The sequence below is a fragment of the Hemitrygon akajei genome, chromosome 4, assembly GCF_048418815.1.
Source record: "Hemitrygon akajei chromosome 4, sHemAka1.3, whole genome shotgun sequence".
Taxonomy (NCBI): domain Eukaryota; kingdom Metazoa; phylum Chordata; class Chondrichthyes; order Myliobatiformes; family Dasyatidae; genus Hemitrygon; species Hemitrygon akajei.
In genome coordinates, this window is record NC_133127.1 from 186016757 (window position 1) to 186042530 (window position 25774).

At 43.5% G+C, this 25774-nt stretch overlaps 1 protein-coding gene across 16 annotated transcripts in view; it reads left to right on the top strand.

The window, feature by feature from the left end:
* The first annotated feature begins 473 nt into the window (after positions 1-473).
* Positions 474-25774, top strand: part of gyg2 (glycogenin 2) — a 120065-nt gene continuing 94764 nt past the window's right edge. For 7 of the 16 annotated variants that reach the window (XM_073044210.1, XM_073044213.1, XM_073044211.1 and 4 more), the window contains exon 1: positions 476-811. In XM_073044210.1, coding sequence (XP_072900311.1) covers positions 805-811 — 7 coding nt within the window. In that variant the 5' untranslated portion in view covers positions 476-804. Of the gene's footprint in view, positions 812-25774 lie in introns of all 16 variants that reach the window. The other 9 variants (XM_073044221.1, XM_073044224.1, XM_073044215.1 and 6 more) reach the window with 4 other exon arrangements.

Genomic DNA, 25774 nt, shown 5'->3' on the forward strand with positions numbered 1-25774 from the left:
ATTACAGGTTTGACCTTTGGGCCTCAACCCCAGGGCTCACACAGACCTCTGACCTGGGTGTCACCTTTCATCATAACAGCTGCAGGTCCAACCTAGGATACGGGGACCTGGGAAAAACCACAGGCTTCCCTTTGTTGTCTACAGGCCAGTGATGCAGTTGTAAGAGAGCTAGTGTGTACTTGTGCACATGACAATAAACTGGACTTGACCTGACTTATAACACTTGATTGAATTACAATTTGTACAGGTGACATTTTCCACCAACTGTTGCAGAAAAGGCAAACGCCCTTTTAACACCAAGTCAGAAGATCTTTAAGTTGAAACTTCAGCCTTGCCCTTGGCAAACGTGCTCTGAAATTGGAGTGGAGACGATTGCATCCCATTGAGCGCGTGTCCTGCCTGTTGGCACACATCCCTTACCTCCTCCAGCTCTCTCTTTTTGCCCTGACACTAACGCTCTGGGTGACATTGTGCAATGTCAACATCAGAAGGGCGGTAGACGGCAACAGCACCTTGCTCCAGAGAGGGGCTCGGGTTTGTTTTTAATTGCGGTCAGAGATTGAATATTGCCCATTTTTTTAAATAAAAAATTACTTGGAGCTACAGCGCCGACCCCGCCCCGCCAGGTTGATTGGACGGAGCCGTCTGTAAACCGGAGCGGTGGGGAGGGTTCGGTCAGGTGTTAAAACACTGCTTGAAGCCGCAGTGGTTGTCACCCCTCCGCCCAGAGGGACGGCAGTCCGAGGAGTTCCTCCTTTTTCCCCCCCCCCTTTGAAAATTTCATCGCGGGACGCAATTGTCAGCATGCCTGGTGAGTATGCAGTTTTTTTTTTAAACACCTGACTGTACTACAAAAAGGCTTTGCAACTTGTTTGTGAGCGTTCCGAACGAGAGGTAACTCCGCTCCCGGCAACAAGTGAACCCCGCGTCTCCTGTTCGTCTGTCTTGTCTGGGTGCGCACCGAGTGCAACGCTAACGGACCCCTGCGTGAACAAGTGGGGGAAGTGACCGGCCCCAATGGCGAGAGATTCTCCAACTACCCCCTCTTCCACCCGGGCACTAATCAGAATGGGAATGATTACCACGACAGGGCGTACAGATAACTGGCAGCCTATTACCCTGCGAGTGTATTTAAATACGCTTGTTTCCTTCTTTAATCCCTCTGTTTAACTTTACAATTTAGACACCAGCTAATAATCTCAGATGCGCCTTCTCAATTTGTGGAAAAAGTAAGTTTTTTTTAACCTTTCTGTCCCCTTTGGTATCTCTTCTTTGTCCCACGCCGCTTGCGAGCGGGCTGTTGCTTAGATCCGTCCGTGGAGCGATAGAGACCGAGTTAACGGTTGGGTCAGCGACCTTTCGTCAGACGTCAGTGGCTCGGACGAAAGGTCATTGAGTTGACACATTAACTCATTTGCCCTCGTCACATGTGTAGCCTGACCCCCTGAGTATTTCCAGCATATTTTGAATTCCACATCTGATGCTTCTGTTGTGCTCTGCTTTCATGTGTGCGTAATGTTTTTATAGGTCCATATAGAACAGTAGATAGGCCCTTCGGCCCATTTTGTTGTGCTACATATTGACCATATCTCTCCTTGGCATATTCAATTTGGAGGGCTGTGGTCCAGGTGCAAGTCAATGGGACCAGGAGAATAACAGTTCAGTACAGAGTAGATGGGCCAAAGGGCCTGTTTCTGGACTATGACTCTATAAGACATGGAGCACAATTAGGTCATTCACCCATTGAGTCTGCTGTGCCATTCCATCATGGCTGATTAATGATCTCTCTCAACCCCATTCTCCTTCCTTCTCCCCGTATGACTAACTCTGTGACTCTGGTACAGATCTAAACGTCTCTAAAATACTCCAGTGCTATCTGCCTCTACTGCCACATGTAACAAAAAAAAATCTTGCCTTGCATATCCATAAACTTTCTTCCACTCATCTTAAATATATGCTCTCTAAGTATTAGACATTTCAATCCTGGGATAAAGATGCTGGCTGTCCATCTGTGCCTTGTGTAATTTTATAAATTTCTATCAAATCTCCACCCAGCTTTTGCCACTCTAGGAAAAACAGCCCCAGCTTGTCCACTTTCTCCTCATAGCAGATGTCCTCCAAACCAGACAGCATCCTGATAAACCTTCACACTCTCTCCAAAGTCATCCAAACTCAAAAAAAATTGGATAGGTATAAGGACAGGAAAGGAATGGAGGGTTAGTGTCTGAGTGCAGGTAAGTGGGATTAGGTGGGAGTAAGTGTTCGGCACGGACTAGAAGGGCTGAGATGGCCTGTTTCCGTGCTGTAATTGTTATATGGTCCTTCAGGAATGAGACCTTTATATAATGAACTGCAGACTCCTTAAATACAGGAGATTCTGAAGATCCTGGAGATCCAGAGCAAAACACACCCACCATCTGTGGCTTTTGGGCCGAGAGCCTTCATCAGGACTTGAACACCCTTACCTCTGGTCCTTCTGCTCCAGCACCTACTTTAGAGAGGCATTTTTCTTCTATGTTATCTCTATTCTGTGCCTTGTATTTCTTCACATTATCTTCATCTGCCCCACATTCTGCTTCAGTTTATCTCTGTTATAGAATATTGAACAGGCCCCCTTGGCCCGCGTTGTTGTGCCGAACCAATTAAATTAGTAAGCAAGCGGGCAACTAAACTAATCCCTTCTTGCTGCATAATGTCCATATCCTTCCATTTCCCTCACATTCATGTGCCGGTCTAAATGTCTCTTGGAATTTCCTAATGCACCTGCCTCTACCACCACACCAGGCAGCACGTTCCAAGCATTCACCGCTCTCTGTATGTTTTTTAAAAAAAAACTTGCTCATCTCAGTTCTTTGGACTTGCCTCCTCTCACCTTAAATGCGTATCAGAAGCAGGCTTAGTACCACTGGCATATGTCATGAAATTTGTTGTTTTGTGACAGCAATGCTTTGCCATGCATGGCAATTATAAACACTATAAACTACAATAAAAATAAGTAGTGGAAAAAGAGAGCAAAAAAAAAGAGGTAGTTTATATGGTTGATAGATAGATAGATAGATACTTTATTCATCCCCATGGGGAAATTCAACTTTTTTTTCCAATGTCCCATACACTTGTTGTAGCAAAACTAATTACATACATTCTGAATGGTTGTCCATTCAGAAATCTGGTGGCAGAGGGGAAGAATCTGTACCTAAAATGTTGAGTCTTCAGGCTCCTGTACCACCTCTTTGATGGTTACAATGAGAAGAAAGCAAGTACTGAGTGACAGGAGTCCTTAATAATGGATGCTGCCTTTTTGAGGCGTCGCCTTTTGAAGATGTCCTCAGTGCTGAGGAGACTAGTGCCCATGATGGAGCTGGCTGAGCTGACAATTTTCTTCAGTCTTTTCTGATCCAGTGCAGTCGCAACCGGTTAGAATGCTCTCCACGGTACATCATTAGAAATTTGTGAGAGTCTTTGGTGGCTTTACCGAACCTCCCCAAACTCCTAATGAAGTACAGTATAGATGCTGTTATGCCTTTTTTTTGTAATTGCATCAGTATCTTGAGCCCAGGATGAATCATCAGGGACTTTAAAAAAATATTCATACACAGGATGTGGGCGTCACCAGCTAAGCCAGCATTTATTGCCCATCCCTAGCTGCCCTTGAGAAGGTGGTGATGAGCTGCCTTCTTGGACCGCTGCAGACCCTGAGGTGTAGGTACACCCACAGTGCTGTTACGATTACTTCCTTTTTAGTGGTGGGATACAACTGAATGGCTGGCTAGGGCATTTCAGAGAGCACTTAAGGGTCAACCACATTGCTGTGGGTCTGGACAGGTAAGGACAGCAGGAATCCTCCCCTAACGGGCATTAGTGAACTAGATGGATTTTTATGACAATCGACATGGTTTCATGGTCATCAGGGTTTTTTTTTTAGTTGAATTCAAATTCACCATCTGTCATGGTGGGATTCGAACTCTTGTCCCTAGTGTATAACTGGGTCTCTGGATTACTGATCCGGTGGCAATTGCCGCTACGCCAAATCTCTCCCAGGAACCTGGATGACTCCCAGGAACTCGAAACTGCTCCCCCTTTGCACTGCTAATCCCTCGATGATGACTGGTTGTGTGTTCCCTCGACTTGCTCTTCTTAAAGTCTTACGATCCATTCCTTGGTCTTAAATTTAGTGCAAGGTGGTCTCCATCTGAAGTTCTGCCGACAGTAGTTGTGTCCACTGTTCCCTCTAAGCTGCACGACCACACAGTGTTGGAAATTTATTTATTTATTGAGATACAGCACAGAACAGGCCCTTGCACCACCTCGCAGCCTATTCATTGAACAACTTGGCACTGAGTAATTAACCTACCAACTGGTATATCTTTGGACTGTGGGAGGAAATTGGAATACCTGGAGGAAACCCATGTGGTCTAACGAAGAATATACAGACTTCTTACAGAGAGCGTCAGGAGATGCTTCTGTGTGCATAGCCTTTGTTGCTGCACAGTGGGAATGTTCTTTTGCAGTGAAGTTATTATAAATTGCTGTGCAGTTTTCAGGCCGTGTTTTTAAAAAAAAAATAATTTCTTGCTCAGAGCAATGGCCAGTCCACACAGCTGTTTTTAAAAATAAAAATTAGAGTAAACATTGGTTGTGGCATTGGCAAGTTTATAGATGATGGTTGAGCTGTGAATAGCCACACAGTCTTGGCTATTCTTGGCTATCACAGAGCAGTGATGAAGCACACATCCTTGAGGTGTTGCCAGTGTTGATTGTCAGTGAGGAAGGGATGTTATTTCCAACCCACACAGACTGTGGTCTCCCAATGAGAAAGGCAAGGAACCAGTTGCAGAGGAAGGTACAGAGGCCCAGCGTTTGGAGCTTGTTGATTAGTAGTGAGGGTATAATTGTATTAAATAATCATACGATCATGATGATATAATCATCACGTACTATTATGATGGGGCGGTGGAGAAGATACTATCTGTCGACTCTTATCTAAACCTCGATCAGATTTTTCCTCACCCTCGCTCCAGAGGAAACAACTCAAATTTGTCCAGCTTCATGTTATAGCATATGTCCTGTAATCCAGGTTCTGTTTGTAGTTCACAAAACTATCCGAGTTTGTCCTCTACAAGTTTAGATTGTGGCCAAATCTAGCTTATTTCTTTATAATAAAGATAAAACAAAGGATTTAACATTGATCCCTCTGTTACGGCTATTCAATTTCCCCCTAGTCTCAGAAGCAACTATTTACCATTACCCTCTGTTGTAGAAATCTCAACAAGAGTCTGAACCTTAACAATTTCTCTCACTCCGATTCCAACCTAGATGACATAAAATTTGATTGGCTGATGGGAGTGAAATCAGAATGAGTTTGGGCACTGGCAAGGAGAAGTGATGGGTGCAGTTGAAATGGATTGGGCTAGGTTATCTCTGAAAGTAGCCAGCTGTGATTTAGGCAAGTAATTTGAAATATTTTAGCAAAGTCGTTTATTGTCATGTGCATCACTGTGCAGGTGCAATGGAAATCTTGCCTGCAGCTGCATCACAGGCACAGAGTCAGTTCAGCGGTGTTCACAAGAAAAACATTAATTAAACGTAGTATACACAACAGTACAAAAATGCAAGTAGGACCAAAATACGAAGTTCATATTGGGACATAGAACAGTATAGGCTTTTTAGCCCATGATATTATGCTGACCTTTTAACATATGCCAAAGAAAAAAACTAACTCACCCCTCCCACATAACCCTCCAGTATTCTTTCGCCCGTGAGTCTCTTTTATCCCCCTCATGCATTTGCCTCTACCACCACCTGTGTTTCATGCACTTCCACACTGTAATTTTAAAGAAAACAACCCTACCTTTAACATCATCCCTGTAATTTCCTCCAATCACTTTTAAAAATTATGCCCTATTGGCTTAGCTGTTTGTGCCCTGGGAAAAAGACGCCTGCTGTTCACTCAATGACTCTATCAACTGTTGCACCTCTGTCAAGTCACCTGTCATTGTCCTTAACTTCAAAGAGATAAGCTCTAGTTTTTCAATCCTGATAGTATTTTGGTAAATCTCCTCTGCACACTTTCTAAAGCATCCACATCCTTACTATTATGAGGCAGCTAGAAGTGATCACAGTACTTACTCCAAAGCTGTGTTCCAGAATTGAATACAATACATTTAGTGCAAAGTATTGTATTCCCAAACCCAGTGGAATACTCTTAGTGCAAAGTGATCCTAGTACTGTTATACTATGGTAGTCATTAGGGTTGTGCGAATTGGTTCAATAACTGAATGGTTAAAGAGAAGTTGCTGCTCTTGAACACAGGAGTGTGGGACTTAAAGCTTCTTTACCTTTTGCCCATTGTGTGGTATGCCTACAGAGGTGTTCTGACCCATTATCTTCGAATTACCTACCAAATATTGATAGGCCTGGATAGAGTGGATGTGTAGAGGATGTTTCCTATATGTTAGGGTGTATTCTGGGGCTAGGGAATACAGCAACTATTAACCTTCAGCAACTAACCTTCAGACATGAATGTGGATTGCAGATTGAATTTAAAATGCAGCCCTGAACAACAGTTTTCCTGGAGTTTGAGGACTAGAGTTGATTGCAAACTAGACAATACTGATTAACGTTCATTTTGGGTGCCTGGAGTATGGGTGCAAAGAAGGAGGCGTGTGAAAACTATAAGCAATTCAAAGGAAGTGTTGTAGATACATTGTAACTATTGAATTGTCTTGCTGTTACCTTTAATCTTTAGCATGTTAAAAATGTCACGTAATGTTGGGGCGGTAGGCCTCTTCCTCCAAGAGTGTCCTTGTTTGTGTTGAATAAAACAATTCTATATCCACTAACTTTAGTGTCTCTCCAGTGAACATGTTCATGTTACAACATTCTAGGACCAGAGAGTACAGCCTCAGAATTAAAAGGATGTCCCTTTAAGATAGAGATGAGAGAATTTCTTAGCCAGAGGGTGGTGAATCTGTGGAATAATTGCCATAGACAACTATGGAGGTCATGTAATTGGGTATATTGAAAGTGAAGTTGTTTGATTCTTGATCAGTAAGGGCAGCAAAAGTTATGGGGAGAAAGCAGAAGAATGGGGTTGAAAGGGGAAATAAATCTACCTCATTGGCCTACCACATCCTATGTCTTTTGAACTTAACTACCAGGATTATCATTTTGGACACTTCCAATCTTAGAATGCTTCCAATCTAATTTTGTGTATTATGGTCTGGGTACCTCTGACTTGCCCACAGGTGAGATAGATGCAGAACCCAGGTGGGTTGTTTGTGAGCTGGTCTTTGTGTACGTTGGAGCATACAGTGAAGTGCATAGTTTGCATCAACCACCAACACAGTCCAAGAGAATTCACAAGTACAAATACAAATACAGGTACAAGTCCAAAGATCTGGTGTGAAATTTAAATTTTATTGATCTGAAATTAGAAGAAAACTTTAAGGATGTTTTTTAAAAATATTGAGATCATTAAAATCATTGAGGGGAGAAAATTTTCCATCATTGTCCGGTCTGGTCTGTATGTAGCTCCAGGTCTTCCTATGTGGTTCAGTGGTTGGTTTGAGCACTGCTGGGTATGGGCCTCACCAATGACACTCAGATCTTGAAATGAATCAATGCGTGCTAATTAAACAGAAAACTGTCTTCTACACTTCATTCCTCCACGAGGACATGGACCACACCTTAACCTTAAAGCAATATTCAAATGAAAATTTTACTCTGCAGCAGTTGTAGAAAAAATGCAGAGTCATGAAACAGTTGAAACAAAAGCAGAGAAAAAGTGGAAGACATGGCAGGTCAGGCAGCCTCCGCAGTGAGAGAAACAGTCTGCCTGAATGCAACCTTCTCATTTTTATTTGAGGTTTCTTTCATCTGCATTTTAACAATTTTGTTTATCGATAATGGAAGATGGTGTGGTGTAGTTGAGTGGAAGACATTGGTGATAACTGTAGAATATTTGACTATAGGGTGTGCTATCTGCCTTGCGTAAGCATTTTACTAATGTGTGGGTGTATTAGGTGTTAATTTCAATATGTGACAACTTTCTAAAATGACAGGAAATCACCTTAACAATGCTTTTCTTTTAGGTAAAGTGTTTTGCAAAGAGAACATCTTTTTCTTTGACCTCACAACTTGCTAAGGGGTATTGTTAATTGATTTCAGAAGTAAAAGAACGGGAATTAGTGTCAGGTTGACCTTGGAATATATTTCCGCACAGGGAGTTGATGATAGAATGATGATAATGCATTACTAGATAAACATTATAAATAAGATTTGGATTCCAGACATCAGCTTGTACAAGAGTATAAATGAAAAGTACACCAAATAACTAAATAAATCCTTCTGTGTGGAATTAGCTGTGTAGATCCTACAATTCACAACTGGCCTCTGGAGATGATTAAAGTCATAGAACACTACAGTAGAGGAACAGGCCCTTTGCCCCATCTAGTCTGTGCCAAACTGTTATTTTGCCTTGTCCCATTAAACTGCACTGAATTGTAACCAGCCATACCCGTCCCCTCCAGGTACTTACCCAAATTTCTCTTAAAATGTTGAAATCGAACCCACTTTCACTGGCAGCTCATTCCACACACACCACCCCCTGAGTGGAAATGTTTCCCCTCAGGTTACTTTTAAATATTTCACCTTTCACCCTTAACCTATGACCTCTAGTTCTTGTGTCACCCAGCCTTGGTGGAAAGAGCCTGCTTGCATTTACCCTATTTATGCCCCTCATTACGGGTGGATTTATTCATTATGTACCTTGTCTCTTTTCATGACCATGATTGTTCTTGGCAATTTTTTCTACAGAAGTGTGTTGCCATTGCCTTCTTCTGGGCAGTGTCTTTACAGGACAGGTGACTCCCATTATCAATATTCTTTGGAGGTTGTCTACCTAGCATCAGCGGTCGCATTAGTGCATCAGCGGCTCATATAGCCATCCACCGCTTATGCTTATGGCTTTATGCAGCCCTCATTGGGTGGTGGGGGTTGCTAAACTATGCCGCACCTTACATGAAATTGACTTGCAGGCTAGCCGATGGAAGGAGCACCTTACACCTCCATGGGTAGAAACTTAACTCCACCTCGCCACCCTCTCATTATAGGTACACATCACATAATCCTTCCTTATCCAATCAACAGAAATTCTACTCTTTCCTCTCCTTCTCTTGAAATACACATAAAAATCACTTCAAAAACTTACTGTGGAGGTGAGTTTTGGATTCTGGACTCAAAAGATTTCTCCTACCTTCCTCATTAGCTATATTGTTGTGTGGATATTTAAGTCAATCGGAACAATGACATTTATGACTTTATTCCACTGGAGATGGGTGTGGGGAGGGAGTTAATTGGGAGCAGCTGTTCTTAGTTGATTTGACATCTGACATGTGGAAAGTTTTTTTTTAAAGACCAGTTGCTCAGAGCTGGGGACAGATTTGCTCCAGTAAGGAGGAAGGGCAATTTGGCAGGGTAATGGAATCTTCAGTGACTAGACAGGGCACTTGAAGAATATAGAAATGGCAGGAAAGAGGTCGAGCAGGGAATTAGAAGCTCAAAGAGGTCTTTAAGTCTCATTGGCAAGCAGGTTTCAAGTGAATATCAAGGTATTTTATACCTGTATTAAAATAACTAGGGAGAGTAGGATCCCTCAAGGATAAAGGGATCTTGAGGTCCAAGGCCATTAACTCACTGAAAGGGGCCACACAAGTAGAAGGCTTGATAAAGAAGGAAAATGGCGTGCTTGCCTTCATTGGTTTGGGGCACTGAGTAGAAGAGCCAGGAAATTGTGTTGCAGCTGAATAGAACTGTTAGTATTGTGTACTCCAAAACTTGGAGCCAACATCATTATATGCCATGTTGTATGGTGTAGGTGATCATGGTTACATGACCATGGTTGTTCTTTGAAAACATTTTGACTGACGTGGTTGTTATTGCCTTCTGGGAATTGTCTTTTCAAGATGGGCTACCCCAGCAATTATCAGTACTCTTCAGAGACTGCATAACGAGGACTTGTAATCTGCACCAGCAGCTCAAATAACCATCCACCACCTGCTCTCATGGTTTCACGTGATCCTGATTGGCAGTGAGGGGCTTAGCAGTTGCTGCAGCTTTCCCAATGGTGACCTGCAGGCTAGCGGAGGGAAGGAGCGCCTTAAAGCTCCTTTAGTAGAGACTTATCTCCACCCCACCACCCAAAACTTGGAGTATTGTGTGCAATTCTGCCTATCCCATTACAGGAAGGATGTGGAGCCTTTGGAAAGGGTGGCAATAATACTCAGTGAATGTTGCCTGGATTAGAGGGTACGGGCTTTAAGGGGAGGTTGGACAAACTTGGGTTGATTTCTCTTGGAGGGCTGAAGGAATATCTGATGGAAGATAATAAGTTTGAGAGTCACAGATAGATAGTCAATCTTATTTCCAAAGTAGAAATGTCAAGAAAGGAGGCATGCATTTAAAGTTAGAGGGGAAGAATTCAAAAATAAATATTTAAATATTAGTTTTGTCACATGACAGCTTGGAGATGGGCCTCTACCAATGGAAGTGTAAGGCATTCCTTTCCTCTGCTAGCCTGCAGGTCACCATTGGGCAAGGTGTAGTACCTGCTTAGCCTCCCAATCAGGACCACGTGAAGTCATGGGAGCAGGTGGTGGATGGTCATATGAACAGCTGGTGCATATCATAAGTCCAGGCTATGTGACCACTGACATCAGGGAAACAATCTCTGAAGAGTGCAGATAATGGGGTTACCTATCCTGTAAGGACACTGACCAGAAGAAGACAATAGCAAACCACTTCAGTAGGAAAACTTGCCCAAAACAAACATGGTCATGGAAGGACCATGATCTCCTTCATCATACAGCATGGCACATTATGAATGAATATAGAAGCAGAGATAAAAATATGTACTTTGTGACAATGACCAATACAGTTTGAGGGTGTGCTGGAGTTGGGGTGGTGGGGGGGGGGCATCCACAACTTACTAACCAGAATTTATTTGTTTTTAGAATGTGGGAGGAAACCAGGGCACCCGGAGGAGATCCATGGAAACACGAGAAAAATGTGTGTGGGGCAAGTTTCATTAACACAGAGTGTCAGTGCTTGGAAAAGGCTACTGGGAGTGGAGGTGGGGGGCAAGTGGAAGCAGATATGATAGTGGTGTTTAGCGGTTGTCAGATACAACATGCAGGGAATGCAAAGGTACGGATTATGTACAAGCAGAACAGAATTAGTTGAATTTGACATCTTGTTCGCTGCAGACATTGTAGGCTGCACTGTGTTCTGTTCTAAGGTTGCATGTAATTCAAGTGTCCTGTGATTGTTTAATAGTTGCACATGGTGAGTGAAAATGGGATCTGAGGACAGTGGCATGACCCTTGTGTAATTACTAATGCAGCCACTGGAGATAGTTAGATTGTCCTTTCATTTCTTTCTTTCCAACCATCAGTGACAGATGGTCCTTGCCACTGATGTAGTGATACACTTAGATTTCTTCCAGCTTGACGCATTACATTGTATTCATGATTTGGTTTTCTTGACATTGATAACAAATTTACTTTGAACTTTGATTTCTCCAACGTACGTATGTATTAGCCATGCAAGAAGGGGATTAGTGAGAGAGGTCACCAAGAGACCTATGACAACTCTGGAGGAGTTGCAAGCTTTAATGGCTGAGATGGGAGAGACTGCACATACAACAACTGTTGCCTGGGTGCTTCACCAGACACAGCTTCATGGGAGGGTGGCAAAGAGAAAACCACTATTGTAACAAAAAAAACTCGCATGAAATATCAGCTAGAGTTTGCCAGAAAGCATGTGGGAGACTCTGAAGTCAACTGGAAGAAGATTCTATGGTCTGATGAAAACAAAATTGAGCTTTATGGCCATCAGACAAAATGGTATGTTTGGCATTCCTCAAACACTGCACGTAATCAAAAACGCACTATCCCTACCGTGGAGCTACATCAGGCTATGAGGATGCTTCACTGCAGCAGGCCCTGGAAGGCTTGCAAAGGTAGAGGGCAAAATGAATGCAGCAAAATACAGGGGAAATCCTTGAGGAAAACCTGATGCAGTCTGCAAAAGAACTGCTACTTGGGAGAAGATTTTTCCAGCAAGCCAAAGCTGCACGAGAATGGCTTAAAAAGAACAAAGTTAATGTCCTGGAGTGGCCAAGTCAGAATCCAGACCTCAATCCAATTGAGAATTTGTGGCTGGACTTGAGAAAGGCTGCTCACTCGCGACCCCCATGCAATCTGGCCGAGCTTGAGCAATTTTGTAAAGAAGAATGTGCAAAGCTGATAGAGACCTATCCACACAGACTCAAGGCTGCGATTGCTGCCAAAGGTGCATCTACTAAATACTGACTTGAAGGATGTGATTAATTATGCAATCAATTATTTTGTGTTTTATACTTGTAATTAATTTATCGCACTTTGTAGAGATCTGTTTCCACTTTGACATGAAAGAGTTTTTTTTCTGTTGATCAGTGTCAAAAAGCCAAATTAAATCCATTGTGATTCAATGTTGTAAAATTTAAAAAAAAACATGAAAACTTCCAAGCAGGCTGAATAGTTTTTGTAGGCACTGTATGTCACCATATACAACCCTGAGATTCATTTTCTTGTGGGCATTCTCGGTGTTGGGTCACTCGTCTAAGTGCTACTGGTACCATGGTAACCCAGTACTACCTGTCGCATGGTCGGGAGGTCAGCAAATAAACCGGCTCCCCACCAGGCTTGCCTGGTGAGGAGGGTGGCTAGACACCCTGCAGGATGAAAAACAAGACCTGTCAAAGGGCGGATGAACCCTCTCGTAGGGTCAACGGCCATCTAGCAAACACGTGTCATGAAGCACGGGAAGAGCATCCCTTGCATCGAAGCTTGGTCTGGCCATTCACTGCAACAGAACTTCCCCCAGCCGGCTTCGAGCCCACCATGCCACTGGATCCGGGAGGGGATGTTAAGAGGGTGTGTCTGGACCTGTGCCACCTACTCGCCTAAAATCCATTCACGCCCACGCTATTCCTTTCTGAGGAGTGGGGTACCAACCCCGCTAACTGACTGAAAGGAACCATCATCATCCTATGGGATGGATATCCAGAAGACTCCATGTCCAAGAACCCTAATCAAATCAACGATTGCACCCTGTAGGTGGACAGACAACCAATATGCAAAAGGCAACAAACTGTGCAAATACAAGAGAAAGAAAAATAATAAGTAATAATTATCAATAGCATGAGATAAAGAGTCCTTGAAAGTGAGTCCATAGGTTGTGGGAACATTTGGGGCAAGTGAAATTAACCCCTTTGTTTGAAGAGTCTCCTGGTTGAGGAGTAGTAACTGTTCCTGAACCTGGTGGTGTGGGCCTTGAGGCTTCTGTACCTCCTTCCTGATGGCAGCAGAGAGCATGACCTGGGTGGAGGGGGTCCCTGATGATGGATGCTGCTTTCCTGCCACAGCGCTCCATATAGATGTGCTCAGTGGTGGTGAGGGCTTTATCTGTGATGGACTGGGTTGTATCCACTACCTTTTATAGGGTTTTCCAGTCAAGGACATCGGTGTTTCCATACCAGCCTGTGATGCAGCCAGTCACCACACATCTATAGAAGTTTGTCAAAGTTTTAGATGTCATGCCAAAGCTTCACAAACTAAGGAAATAATGCTTGCACTTGGATGCTGGGCCCAGGACAGGTTCTCTGAAATGATAACACCGAGGAGTTTAAAGCTGCCTCATTTTCTGTCTGAGCACTCTACGTCCCTCTGTACTGTATATGAAATTCTACAACTTCAGTTAACTGACTGGCATCCCTCCATATGTCTCAGAACTAGCTATTTCTGAATTGATCAATTATTTTTGGCTTGGTTTTCTATCTCCATTAGCGCAGACTGATCTGGGCATACTCTGCAGCCGTGTATTCTCCAATGTTTTGCAATCTTACATTTGTATCATTACCCTATCAGTTTTCTGTCTTTAACTGTCCCCATTAACCAGATGATTACTGTAATTTTTATCGCCACGGCAACCCCAGTTTCACTTAATCAGATATTTGCCTTTATCTTGTCCACCCCTCCTATATATTCAAGAACTTTTTTCTTAAAAAAAACCCCTGTTTTTCTCTCTTGAGCAATGCATGCAAAATGGTGGAGGAACTCAGCAGGTCAGGCTGCATCAATGGAGGGGAATAGGGCAGCATGGTAGTACAGTGGCTCGTAGAACTACTTACAGTACAGGCGACCTGGGTTCATTCCCCGTCAATGCCTGTAAGGAGTTTGCACGCTTTCCCCGTAACCGCATGGGTTTCCTCTGGGTGCTCTGGTTTTCTCCCACCATCCAAAGATGTACTGGTTGGTAGGTTAACTTGTCATCGTAAATTGTCCCGGGAGATTGCTGAGTGGTGCAGGTCAAAGGGCTGGAAGGACTTACTCAGAGTTGAATAGTAATAAATAAATATAGTCCATGCCATAAGTCCATCAGACATTGGAATAGAATTAACCTTTCAGCCCATCTGGTCTACACTGCCATCCCTCAGGGCTGATTTATTATCCCTCTCAACCCCATCCTCCTGTTTTCTCCCAATAACCTTTGGAGCCCTTACTAAAAAGAGCCTTTCAACCTCCGCTTTAATTATATGGGTGTCCCCTGCTTTAGGAATGTTTGCTTTACACCACTTCGCTTTTACAAAAGACCTACATTAGTAACCTGTTTTCGCATTACAAAGAGGATTTTCACTTTTATGAAATGTTTCCCCATATAAATTAATGGTTCTTCACTTTACACCATTTCGGCTTAAGAAAGGTTTCGTTGGAATGCTCTACCTTTGTAAAGGGGGGAGGGGACACCTGTACCCAAGACTCTACATCGGGACAGCTTATCTGTTGAGTTCCTCCAGCATTTTGTGTGTGTGTGTGTGTTGCTGAAGATTGCCATCATCTACTGAATCTCTAATGTTTGGTTTTCAGAATCGGGTTTAATATCACCGGTATATGTCGTGAAATTTGTGTGTTTGCGGCAGCAGGGCAGTGCAATTCATGATAATAGAGGGGAAAAAAGTTGTGATGCAGGGTCTTTGACTGGAAACATTATCAATATTTCTCTTTTAGATGCTGCCTGACCTGCTCGGTGTTTCCGGCATTTTCTGTTTCTGTTCCAGATTTCCAGCATCTCTTGGTTGCTGTATAAAAGACATTTTTTAATTAATTTTGAAAAGCCTTCAACAGGAATGGGTAATGCTGGCCTTGTCAGCACTTGGTACCCACTGGTAAGGGTTAATCTTTGTGCTTGTCTAATATCTTCACTGTTATGGCCTTGGGTGTATGCGAACTGGCTTCATTACGACCATGGGATGCAATATAACAGTGAGAATGCAAGATTATGGGTATACGACTGGAAACACGAAGGTTAGGTGAGCACAAGGGTTGGATGTGAAGACTGGTAACAAGTGATGGTTGGTTGATATTTGGTAGTTTGAGCTGGTGCAAGTGTATTGATCTACTTGTGCAGCATTCCATATCAGTGGACAGGGTATAAAAATAGAGCTTTTGGGGGGTATGGAGTAGTTTTTCAGGGTTTCACCGGGCTGGTTGCAAATGGCACCATGGATTGGCAGAATGGGAGATGTGCTGCAGTGAGAGGGGCCTGTACGTACTTAGATAACTGTTTTAACTTTCAGAAACATAGAAAACCTACAGCACAATACAGGCCCTTCGGCCCACAAAGTTGTGCCAAACATGTCCTTACCTTAGAAATTACCTAGGGTTACCCATAGCCCTCTATTTTTCTGAGCTCCATGTACCTGTCCAGGAGTCTCTTAAAAGACCCTATTGTATCCACCTCCACCACCGTCGCTGGCAGCCCATTCCACACACACACCACTCTCTGCGTGTGTTTTTAAAAAAAAAAAAACCAAACTTACCCCTGATATCTCCTCTGTACCTACTTCTAAGCACCTTAAAACTGTGGCCTCTAATGCTAGCCATTCCAGCCCTGGGGGAAAAAGCCTCTGACTATCTGGACGATCAATGCCTCTCCTAATCTTCTACACCTCTCTGTTCTGTTCTAACAAACAAAGTTTTAATTGGAGTTTGTGTCTTACTGCCTTCCTGAACCAGACTGAGAACATTTTGGAGCGATGTAACATTTTGGAGTAGCCGGCAGGATAGGCGGAAAGACGCTATTTGCCCAAGAGAAGGTATAGCATTAAGAGAACTGCTGTAGGAAGTTGGAATCGTAATTGGGTGTATTGTCATGAAATTGGTTGTTTTGTTTCATTACAATATAGGCATAACAAGTTACTATAAGCTGCATAAAAATAAAATAGCGCACAGGTTCTCACTGTTGCCATCTGGAAGGAGGTACAGGAACTTTAGCACTCACACCGTCAGGTTCATAAACAGTTATTACCCCTCAACTTCACTTGCCCCATCATCAAATTTTCCCAAAACCAGTGGACTCGCTTTCATGGGCTCTTCCATCTCATGTTCTCAATTTTTATCACTTGCTTGCTTTATTTATTTATTTATTTAGTTAGGTGTTTGCACAGCTAGTCTTTTGTATTGTATACTGGTTGAACAAAAGACAAAAGGTATTTCATTGATTCTATTATGTTATTACCCTGTTATGGATTTATTTAGTATGCCCATATGAAAATGAATCTCGGGGTTGTATATGGCGATATATAATATATATGTGTACTTTGATAATACATTTTCTTTGGAAAGGGGATTAGTGAGATCATGGGCCATTCAGAAATCTGATTGGCAGAGGGGCAGAAGCTGATGATAAAATGGTATGTGGGTTTTCATGCTCCTGTACCTCCTCCCTGATGCAATAAACAGAAGAGGGCATGTCCTGAATAGTGAGGATCCTTAATGATACATGCTACCTTCTTGAGGCAGCACATTTGGAAAACACCCTTGATAGTGGGACGATTTAAGTTTATTGTCATCTGACTAAATATGTAGAACTAAAAGAAACAATGTTCCTCTGGACCATGGTGTGCCCACAAAACTGATATCACACAAAGCACATAAACCAAATATTATCACAAATCGAGTAATAAAATAATTCAAAATGCATCTTGTGTGCAGCACAGGTAAACAGCTGATTGTCCTCGTGCTGAGAGCTCAGTGGCAGCAGGGTATTCATTAGTCTCACAGTGGAGGGAAGAAGCTGCTACCCAGTCTAACAGTCTGAGTCCTAATACTTTTGTACCTCCATGATGGTAGTGGATTATAGAGATTGTGGGATGGGTGGTAGGGATCCTCAGCAATTCCTTAGGCCCTTTGTCTGCAATGCTGCCGGTGGTTGTCACAAATGGGGTGGGACAGAGACCCCAGTGATCTCCTTGGTGGTTTCACTATCCTCGGTAAGTGTTTGTGATCTGATGTCTTGTGGTTTCCATACTACACAATGATGCAGCCAGACAGGACACTCTTGATGGAGGTCCTGTAGAAAGTTGTTAGAATGGGTCAGGGAGCCTTGCGCAGTCTCCTCAGAAAGTGTAGTCACCTTTTTGACTTGGGAGGAGTTGTTGTGGGTCCAAGTTAGACCATCCATTATGTGCACACCAATATGCTCTTCACTCTCCATAGCAAGAGCTATTGATGTGCAATGAACAATGGTCAACCTGTGCCTTCCTGAAGTCCACAATCATCTTTCGTCTTGTCCACGTAGAGACTCAGATTGTTGTTCTCACGCCGTTTGAGAAGCCTCTCTATCTCCTCAGTGTATGCTGTTGTTGTTGTTGCTGATGAGGCCAACCATTGTAGTATCATCAGCGAACATGATGATGTAGTTTGAGTTGAATCTGGCAATGCAGTTGTGAGTCAGCAACATGAACAGCAATGGACTGAGCTCACAACCCTGGGGGGGGTGGGGGGGGGTAGCAGTTCTCAGCATGATGGAGCTTGAAATGTTGCTGGCAACTCATCGATTGTGGTCTTGCCATCCAGTTACAGAGGAGGTGTTGAGTCCCAGCGAGGATAATTCACCCACGATCATCCCTCAGAGGCTGGTGTTAAACAAGTTGAAGTTGATGAACAACATCCTGGTGTATGAGGCCTTGTTTTCTAGATGGGACAGGCCAGAGTAGAGGGCTGAGGCTATGGCATCATGAGTGGACTGGTCTGAGTGGTAGTTGAAGTGGAAAAGGTCCAGTGTAACTGGAAGGAGGGATTTTTTTTTTTTTGGCGATCCATTGCCAGCTGCTCAGAGCACTTTGTGATTGTTGAAGTCAGTGTCAATGGGCGGAGATTATTTAGGCTGGTTACTGCCAATCTGTTGGGCACCAGGATGATGGTGGCTGATTTGAAGCCTGCAGGCTTCGTGGACTGGGTTGTGCCCGTGCTAGAGATGGCTAAGTCTACCACGCTCTGCAGCTTCTTTTGATCCTGCACATTGGAACCTCCATATCAGACAGTGATACCCACGGTACATCTGTAGCAATTTGCTGCAAGCAACATCTGCCACCTCTTGTCTCCTCTTTGCCCTTGAGAACGGAAGCAAGCTACCACCTCAGACCACAGCATTCCTTCTGGTGAAGGTGCTTCCTGAAACCTCTTGGTAGGAAGTTGCAAGTTTAAAACTAGTAAAATAAGGAACAGTGATGTGTTCACTTAGATGCAAACCTGCAGGTTGTGATATTCCAAGGTGTTTACTGCTCTAGTGATGACAGATTTGGAAGTGATGTGGGATTGCCCTAGTTGGGTAGATTTGGAGTTTGTTTGTTTGCTCATTATGTGCTATGTCTTAGGATGTGGGTGATTTGTTCTTTCCATGACCGTGATTGTTCTTGGCAATTTTTCTACAGAAGTGGTTTGCCATTGCTGCCTTCTGGGCAGTGTCTTTACAAGACAGGTGACCCCAGTCATTATCAATACTCTTCAGAGATGGTCTCTATAGGAAGAAGCACTGTTGACGTCTCGGCCCGAAACGCCTACAGTGCTTCTCCCTATAGATGCTGCCTGACCTGCTGTGTTCCACCAGCATTTTGTGTGTGTTGCTTGATTTTCCAGCATCTGCAGATTTCCTCGTGTCAGAGATTGTCTGCCTGGCATAAACAGTCAGATAATCGGGACTTGTGATATGCACCAGCTGCTCACATGACCACCAGCACCTGCTCCCATGGCTTCACATGATCCTGATTGTGGGTGGGGGGGGGGGCAGCTGAGCAGGTGCTACACCTCGCCCAAGGGTGACCTGCAGGCTAGCAGAGGGAAGGAGCACCTTACACCTCCTTTGGTCAAGATGTATCTCTACCCCTCCACCCTAAGATCTAGAGCTACAGCATGGAAATGCGCCTTTCCACCCATTAAATCAACTATCACTAACTCATTTACATTAATAATCCATAGATCATGGAACATTACAGCACAATGTAAACTCCTTTACCCATGCTGTTGTGCCAACCTTTAACCTGCTCTATGATACAAAACACTAATCCTATATTAATTCCATTTTTTTTTTTACTAACCCTACATTCTCATTCATTGTTAGTAAACCTAAGTGTAGGTCGTCAATGCCTTTCATTCGAGTCACATTTGCTGCATATGGATGTCAGATGTTCCTGAAAGTAGGGAGTCCAGGACCAGAGGGCACAGCCTCAGAATACAAGGACATCCCTTTAAAACATAGGTGGAAGGAACTTCTTTAGCCAGAGGATGGTGAATCTGGAATTCATCGCCACAGATGGCTGTGGAGGTTGATGGGTTTCTGATTAGTAAGGGCATCATAAGTTAAAGAGCAGACAGGAGAATGGGGCCAAGGGGGGTAATAAATCAGCCGTGATGGAATGATGGAGCGGATTCGATGGGCCAAATGGCCTAATTCTGCTCCTATATCTTATAGTCTTGTATCAGCCCAAGCCTGAATGATATTTTAGTTTGCTGTGTGCAAGCACTGCCTTACCGTCTGAGGCATTGGGAATGTAATTAAGCACTGTATATTGCATTTGCTGCCGTCTGCGAAAAAGAAAGAGCAGTAAGCAGTTTTATTTTCATCCTTTAGAGTTCTGTGATGGGAAAGAGAAATGATTAATGTTGGACAAAAACTAATTCACAAGGAAGAGTGCATTTCTTGCTCATTGGTACATCAGGGCAAAAGAGATTAACAAGCATGTCTGTCAGGTCTGAGTGATGGTCACGGAAATGAGCATGAAAAACTGGAGCTGTCTTAACTTTTGATAGAAAGGAGCAAATTAATGGAAGTCTAGGCAGGGCGAGCAGGGAGAACCTATTTCCTTGGCAGAGGGGTTATTTTGTGGATACGGGCGTGGGCCAGTTGGTGGAAGATCTGGAGGAGATTGGGGGATGTGTAAGGGAACTTGCTGTCTGAGTGAGTGCTGGAAATGGAAGCCCTCATATCTTAAGTACAATACTTGTTACATATACTGGGAGTCTAAGAGGCAACAGAGCCTGTTTGAGGGTCAGATGGGGCTGCACCTCAAGTTTTAGCTGCATTTCAGCCATGTGCTCCTGGTCTACGGTCACCCAGTAGGGAAGGGGATGGTTCGCTGATGGGATATCCTAGTAGGCTTGCTCCTGGGCCTAGCCATGATGACCATTCACACGTCCAGGCAGCAGTCAGACGAGGACCCTTTGGCGTGAAAGAGGTTGAGAAGTGATTTGATAGCGGTGTGCAAGTTGATAAGAGGCATATATTAAGTGGTAGACCAAGTTTTCCCAGGGTGAAATGGCTATTTCAAGGGGGCATAAATTTAAAGTGATGAGGGGGAAATATAGAGGTGATATCAAAGATAGACCTTTTATAAAGAGTGGTAGGTATGTGGAATGCCCTGCCAGTGTGGAGGTAGAAACAGATACACTAGGGACATTTAAGAAACTCTTAGGCACATGAATGTTAGAAAAATGATGTAGGAGGGGAGTGTTTGATCTTGAAGATAGGGTAAAAGGTTAGCAGAACATTGTGGGCCAAAGGCCTGTACTGTGCTATATTGTTCTAAGACTGTGCTACAAAGTGGGAATAATGTACATATTGGAAAAGTGCAGATATTTGGCATTTACAATCTGTGCACCCCTTAGTAAATGGCATTTCTTGATTAACTGGTCCTTTCAATTAACTTGTATTTGTGGCCTCTATTGGAGTTTTTACTATAACCTTCCCTCCTCCATTCCATCTCAATGCAGGGTCTTCACCCAAAATGTTGACAGTTCCCCTCTTCCCTCACAGATGCAGTTGGACCCTCTGAGTTCCACTAGCCTTTTGCTTTTCCACTTTAGTGAACATTGGTACCATGAGCTAAGCAGCTACCTCCTGGGCTTGGAATTGGCTTATTATTGTGGCATGTACTGAGGTACAGTGAAAAGTTTGTGCATACTAGTCATACAGATCAATTCATTACCCAGCGAGTTGAGGTAGACCAAGCAATAACAGAATGAGGTCTATAGAGAATGTGTGTTGCAGGTAGATAGTTTGGTACAATGCATTTCCAGTGTACTGAATAAACTCTTTCAACTTATGATTGGTCCAACTGGATCTTACAATGTGTCACATCATTTTAATAACCCAATGGACTTTCACAGTAATCCAGTTAAAGCTATTTTCTTGAATTTATGTCTATGCCCTCAGTGGTTGAATTGAATTGAAGAACTTCTAGAAGTAGACGTTAACTGTAGAAAACATCTTATCCACTATGGCAGCTGCTCTGCCTGAGACGGTAATAAACTGCAAGGAGTTATTGACACGGCTCAGTATGTCATGGAAATCAACCTCCCTGAAATAGACTCTGTCTACACTTGTTGCCTTGGTAAAGCAGCCTGAATAACCAAACCCGGGGCATTCTCTCTTACTCATCCTCCTTTTAGGTAGGAAATACAAAAGCCTAATAGCATGTACCAGCAGATTCAAAGATGGCTGCTATCCTGCTCTTCTCAGTATCTTGAATGATAACATTAAGTTACAGCTACATGATTGGCTGTTTGTTTGAATTAGCAGCCAGGTGTACCTAATAAAGTGGCCTAGTATCATAAGGTGGGTAGATACTTTATTGATCCCAATGGAAATTACAGTGTCACAGTAGCATTACAAGTGGATAGATGTACAAATATTAGAAGAGAAGTAAGAAAGAATAAAAAATAAGTTACCTCAAACAGTCTAACAGGAGGAGATTATCACTTCCCTGGCTATAGGTTGACTTATTAGAGAGCCTAATGGGGCAAGGGTAAAAATGACCTCATGTAGCGCTGTTTGGAACAGCGTAGTTATCTTAATCTATTACTGAAAATGTTCATCTGTTCAGCCAAGGCGGTATACAGAGGGTGAGAAACGTTGTCCAGAACTGCCAGGGTTTTCCATGGGGTCCTTTGTTCTACCACAGCCTCTAATGTGTCCAGTTTGACTCCTGTAACAGAGCCAGCCTTTCCCATCAGTTTATTGACTCTTGACCTCACAATCTCCCTCGAGGCCTACCATGTTGTTGTTACCTGTACTGCACTTCCTCTGTAAATGCGGCATTCTGTTATTCCTTTTCCCTTGTACGGAAGTGATGAAGTCGTCCGGATGGGTGGCATGCACAGCAAAGATTTTCTCTCTACCTCGGTACATGTGACAATAATAATCTAATTTGTTCATGAATTTAATTTCCTGTTGCATCCAGTGTGATGCATTAAGCTATGTGCATTGAACTGTTTAGTTTAATAGAATCAGACAATTTCAGAAGTGTGTTATTTTATTGACATTGTCCAGGTCAGCTTGTTCTGCATTCACTAGAGTTCAGAAGACTGATGGGGGAACTCATTGAAACTTCTGACAGGACTGCACAGATGGGATGGTGGGGAGTATGTTGCCCCAGGCTTGGGGTTCCTGGAACGAGAAGTCACGTTCTTGTTTGACAAGGGGTTGTAGTCTCTGGTACCAGAGCAAGGGAAGTCAGTAGACAGTAGACAGTAGGTGCAGGAGTAGGCCATTCGGCCCTTCTAGCCAGCACTGCCATTCACTGTGATCATGGCTGATCATACACAATCAGTACCCCGTTCCTGCCCTCTCCCCATATCCCTTGACCCCGCTATCTATAAGAGCTCATCGTTAAAGGGTGTAGAAGCAGACTCTTTAACCCCTGTTTCCCCCTCTCCCATCCATGTTTCCATCATACTTACTACTTCTATTTCAAAATTCAAAGTAAATTCATTATCAAGGGACACATATGACACCTTGAGATTTTTCTAGCAGGAATTCACAGTGGAACATAGAAATATGATAGAATCAATGAAAGACTACACACAAACAAACTTTGACAACCAACCCATGTGCAAAAGAAGACAAACTGTGCAAGTTTGAAGGAAAAGCACAAGTAATACTGAGAACATGAGTGCTATGGTCCTTCAAAAGTGATTCTCTAGGTTGTGGAAGCAGTTCTTTGTTGAGGTGAGTGAAGTTATCCATGGTGGTTCAGTAGCCTAATGGTTGAGAGGTAATAGCTGTTCCTGAACCTGGTGGTGTGGGACCTAGGGCTCCTATACCTCCTTCCCGATGACAGCAGTGAGAAGAGAGCAAGGCCTGGATGATGGATGGATTGGCGTGTGTTAAGTCTGAAGTCTTCTGAGTCTTGGTGATTCCATATCTTTCTTCACCGCTTCAAGAGCAGCTCATTCCAGACTCCTACCAACCAAAGTGTTGAGGGGGGGTTGTGGAGAGATTGCCCTCTGAATCTCCTACCTTCCACCATCAACCCATGTCCTCTAAGAGAATTCTGATAGTGACATGGAGGCATTTCTTCATTTGGAAGGTAGTATCACTTTGGATTTTTTTTACTGCCGAGATCCATAGCTCAAACATTTGGAGTTATAATCCTAGAGTGAAACAGCAACCAAGCAGGCCCTTTGGCCCAACTCGCCCATGATAGCCGAAGAGCTAGGCTCATTTGGCTGTATTTGTCCCTGCAACAGTTGAGACAGGTTATTGTACCAGCCTCAACCACTTTCTCAGCAGCTTTCCCGATATTCAGGCTACCTTCTGCATGATGAAGTTACCCCTTGTGTTCCTTTTAAATATTTCCCCTCACACCTTGAAACCGTGCCCTCTGTTTTTGGTTCCCTCTCCTTGGGGTGGAAAAAGGTGATGTCCAGTAACCCTATCTAACTTTCTGTGCCTAACATGATGCCAAATTAAACCAATTCCCTTCTGCCTGCACGTAATCCACATCTCTTCATTCCCTGCATAAGCATACCTCTTAATTGCCACTAGTGGATTTGCTTCCACCATTGCCTCTGGCAGTGATTTCTAGCCACCTACCACAGTCTGGGTTTTGTAAAGTGTAAAAAGAACTTGCTCTTGCATCATCCTCATAGAATTATTGCAGCAAGGAGACAGAACTTGGGCCTGATTGATCCATATGCACCCAGAGGCCACTTGATTAGGTACCTCCCGTATCTAACACAGGAGTATTTTTGTGTGTGTCTGTGGCCCTCTGCTGCTGTCGCTCATACACTTGAAGGTTCAATGTGCTGTGTGTTCAGAGATGCTCTTTTGCACACCGCTGTTGTAATGTATGCTTTTGTCTTCCTGTCAGCTTGAACCGGACTGTCCATTCTCTTCTGACCTCATTAATAAGGCATTTTTGCCCACAGAACTGCTCGCTGGTTTTGTTTTCTTCATACCGCTCTCTGTAAACTCTAGAGCAGATGTTCCACGGACCCCTCGGTTAATGGTCGGGGTCTGGGGTGTAAAAACAAAATGGTTGGGAACCCCTGCTCTGGAGACTGAGATCAGCAGTTTCCGAGACACTTAAACTTCCCTGTCTGGTACCAACATCATTCCGTGGTCAAAGTCAGTTAAATCACTTTTCTTCCCCACTCTGATGTTTGATCTGAAAAACAACTGAACCTCTTGACCATGCCTGCATGCTTTTACCCATTAAGATCCAGCCACATGATTGGCTGTTTAGATGTTTGTATTAATGACCAGGTGTACCTAATGTAATGGTTACTGTATACATACTGTATCACTGTCTTTTTTAAGAAAACAACAAAATAATGTCTCTCAAGTCTGTTAAATCTTTCCCCTCTCACCTTAAACTGCATACCCTCTAGATTTTGGTTCCCTGTCCCCAGGCTAGATGGAGTGGGCATGGAGAGGATGTTTCCTATAGTGGGAGAGTCTAGCACACATCCGCTTGATTCCTTTAGAACAGAGATGAGTAATTTTGTTAGCCTGTGGCTGGTGAATCTTTGGAATTCATCGTCACAGATGTTTGTGGAGGTTGAGTCATTGGGTATATTTTAAGCAGATGTTAATAGGTTCTAGATTAGTCAGGATGTCAATGGTTACAGGGAAAAGGCAGCAGAATGTAGTTGAGCGGGTTAATAAATTAGTGATGATGGAATGGTGGATCAGACTCAATGGGCCATTTGGCCTAATTCTGCTCTGATGTCTTGTAGAAAAAGGTGGTCCTGCATTCACCCGATTTGTGCCTCTCATGGTTTTTGTATAGCTCTATAAGGACAACCCCCCCCCCCCCCCCCCCCCCCAGTCTCCTATGCTCCAATGAATAAAGTCCTCTCCCTATAACTCAGGCCCTGTGTCAAAGCTGTATCTTGAAAATACTAGGAACTTGTGAGATGATGGCTAGAATTGTAGGTGGGAAAGTCATCAAAGTGTATGAGGAGAACAAAGATGGAGAGCCAAGGTGGACAGTCAGCCATGATTGCATTGAATGGCAGTGCAGGTTCAAAGACTAAATAGTCCTGTTGTACAGCGTGTGAGGTCAACCTGCAACCCCTGATATTTCTCCCTTTAGAATAAAGTTCTTATTGAATTA